The sequence below is a fragment of the Acanthisitta chloris genome, unplaced genomic scaffold (genome assembly GCF_000695815.1).
Source record: "Acanthisitta chloris isolate BGI_N310 unplaced genomic scaffold, ASM69581v1 scaffold21710, whole genome shotgun sequence".
Lineage (NCBI taxonomy): Eukaryota > Metazoa > Chordata > Aves > Passeriformes > Acanthisittidae > Acanthisitta > Acanthisitta chloris.
In genome coordinates, this window is record NW_008651397.1 from 469 (window position 1) to 3063 (window position 2595).

Below are 2595 nucleotides of genomic sequence, written 5' to 3' on the forward strand. Positions count from 1 at the left end.
GTGCAAAGAACCAAAGTATGACACACACATCCCTGCCCAGATTAACAAGATAATGCCCACTGGCTAACAGCTTGGAGTATGGGAGTAGGACCTGAGGATACGCTGCTGCCCTTTCTTGCAAACCACACAGATGCCTCTTCAAGCTGGGGATCCAGGAGCTGGAAACTGGGAATCCAGGAGCTGGAACTCCACAGCTGAATGTTTCCTTCAGGAAACAGCCATGGAGCTGATTCCAGAATGATCCTGTCACAGCTGCAGACAGGGAGGACAAAGGATAAAGGCTGCTGCAGGGAAACAAGGTGCCTTGAAGTGCTCTGGTCTCACTGCTCCTTTTCTCTCCACTCCTTCCCTGTTCCATCAGCTTGTGAACACTTTCTTCAGCTTCCTGCGGCGGAAGACAGATTTCTTCACTGGGGGAGAAGATGGAGTGGCAGAGAAGGTAAACTATACATCTTCAAGCCTTTAACTCTTTTCACTTACATCCCACCTGTGCCTGTGCCATGCTGAGACTTCCCTGCCTGGACAGCTCCCAGTGTTTGGGTGCAGTTGGGTACCAGCAGCTCGTGGTGTTGATGAAATCCATCCCTGAAGGAAGGTAACAGAGCTTCTCTCTAAGGGGAGGAAGGTAACTATGAGCTGCTGCTCTCTGAGGGATGGTAACAAGAGCTACTTCTCTCTGAGGAGAGGAAGGTAACAAGGAGCTTCTCCTCTTTGAGGGGAGGATGGTAATAAGGAGCTGCTCCTCTCTGAGAAGAGAAAGATAACAAGAGCTGCTCCTCTCTGAGGATGGTGACAAAGAGCTTCTCCTCTCAGAGGAGGAGGGTAACCATGAGCTGCTTCTCTCTGAGGAGGAGAGGAAACAAGAGCTGCTCCTCTCTGAGGGGATGAAGGTAACTATGAGCTGCTCCTCTCTGTGGGATGGTAACAAGAGCTCCTTCTCTCTGAGGTGAGGGAGGTAACCATGAGCTGTTTCTTTTATGAAGGGAGGAAGGTAACAAGGAGCTGCTCCTCTCTGAGGAGAGGAGGGTAATAACAAGCTGCCCCTCTCAGGTGAGACACACATGATTGCCTGCTTGGATGGTACCAACAGTGCAGGGTTTTTTTGCCAGGTTCTGGCCAAAGGCTTGTTTGGAAAGCAAATCTATCAGACACACTGACTTAACGGTGACACACACCATGACACTGATAACCCCAGGTTACCTTGTTTGTTCATCTCAGAAAAGGCACAAAGTCCACATCTCTGCACATCCAACTGCACCTTTGGTTTGGGGCTGTAGTGCCTGAATGGAGTGAGTGTGCTGAGGAGTCTTGGGGTAGCCTGAGTATCACCTGTGCTGCAGGTAACCCTCACCCAGCTCCAAAGCTGCAAAACTAAGTAGTTTCACTGTAAGGAATTAACCAGAGCATCCAAACATGAACTGACCAGACTCCCTGAGCATTTCCTTCCTGTACTTAGCAGTATAGCAGCTGCTTCCCTTCCTGGACCACTGGAACTCCACCAGATGGATGTGTTAGGGCAGCTGTTAATTGCTTACACAGAGTGTAACCCTAACCCACAGTTAGGGTTAGGCAAAGCTAAGGCAGGTAAGGGGTGGGAAAGAGGATGCTCCATCCCTGGAAGTGTTCAAGGCCAGTTTGGATGGGGCTTGGAGCAACCTGGGCTGGTGGAAGGTGTCCCTGCCCATGTCAGGGGGTGGAATGAGATGAGTTTAACGTCCTTCCAACCCAAACCAGTGTGGGATGCTGTGAAATTAAGAAAGATGAATCCTACTGTCACTTTTCTTAGACAAGAGAGCAAATCTCCCTAAATTCCTGGAGGCTGTGTGCTCCCAGGGAGTGAAACTCTGAATGGCAGTGCAGAAGTGAGCACTGGCTGGTGCTTTGGGAGGTCCTGGCTGCTGTCCTGAGCAAATCTGTGCCTGTGAAAGAAAAGTCTTCATGTCCCTGGGTGAGATCTGTTGAAATGCTTTATGGCCTCTTGAAAAAGTGCTTAGAGCAATCTCTTGACTCCATAGAAACCACTCAAAAACTGGGAGAAGCTGCTTCCCCAGCCCTGCTCAGCCTTTGGCATGACAGAGAAAGAGGAGAGGGTGGGAAAGTCTCTTTCTGGGGCTGTTTCAGCTGCTGTTGTGGTGTGGAGTGAGAGGGTGTAGGCACTGCACGGAGCCAGGCACAGTGTGTGCACACCAACCAGCTCAGGCAGTGTAAACAGTTCCCTCCCCATGGATCATCCTGGGGCTGGGAACAGAGGCTGGGACATGCACATCTTGGATTCTGTATCCCAGGAGACACTGGCTTTGTGCTGTGTAAATAAATCTTGCTTTCCTTTTTAAAGCCAAGCAGAAATAGTTGGTGCTTGGTTACACATTGCAAGGCCTGGATACTGTGAGGTGCTTGGGAAAGGTGCTGGATCCCCCCAGGAAGTTCCTGGGATATAGATAAACATTTTTTTCCTCCTCTTAATTCCTTTTTGAGGATCTCTCCATGATTTTCTGGGGCAGACCAGCTCACATACGTGCTGCTCTGCACAGCACCACTGCCTTTATCGACCGTGGGGCAATTCTCTGGCTCTCTGCCTATGTACTCAGCTTTCCT

At 50.1% G+C, this 2595-nt stretch overlaps 1 protein-coding gene across 1 annotated transcript in view; it reads left to right on the top strand.

Moving 5' to 3' along the window:
* Window positions 1-361: 361 nt before the first annotated feature.
* Window positions 362-2595, top strand: part of NUDC (nudC nuclear distribution protein) — a gene marked incomplete at its 5' end in the record, with an annotated part of 7687 nt that continues 5453 nt past the window's right edge. Inside the window, one exon of the mRNA XM_009073204.1 lies at window positions 362-439. Within this exon, the coding sequence (XP_009071452.1) occupies window positions 362-439 (78 nt within the window). The remainder of the gene's footprint in view (window positions 440-2595) is intronic.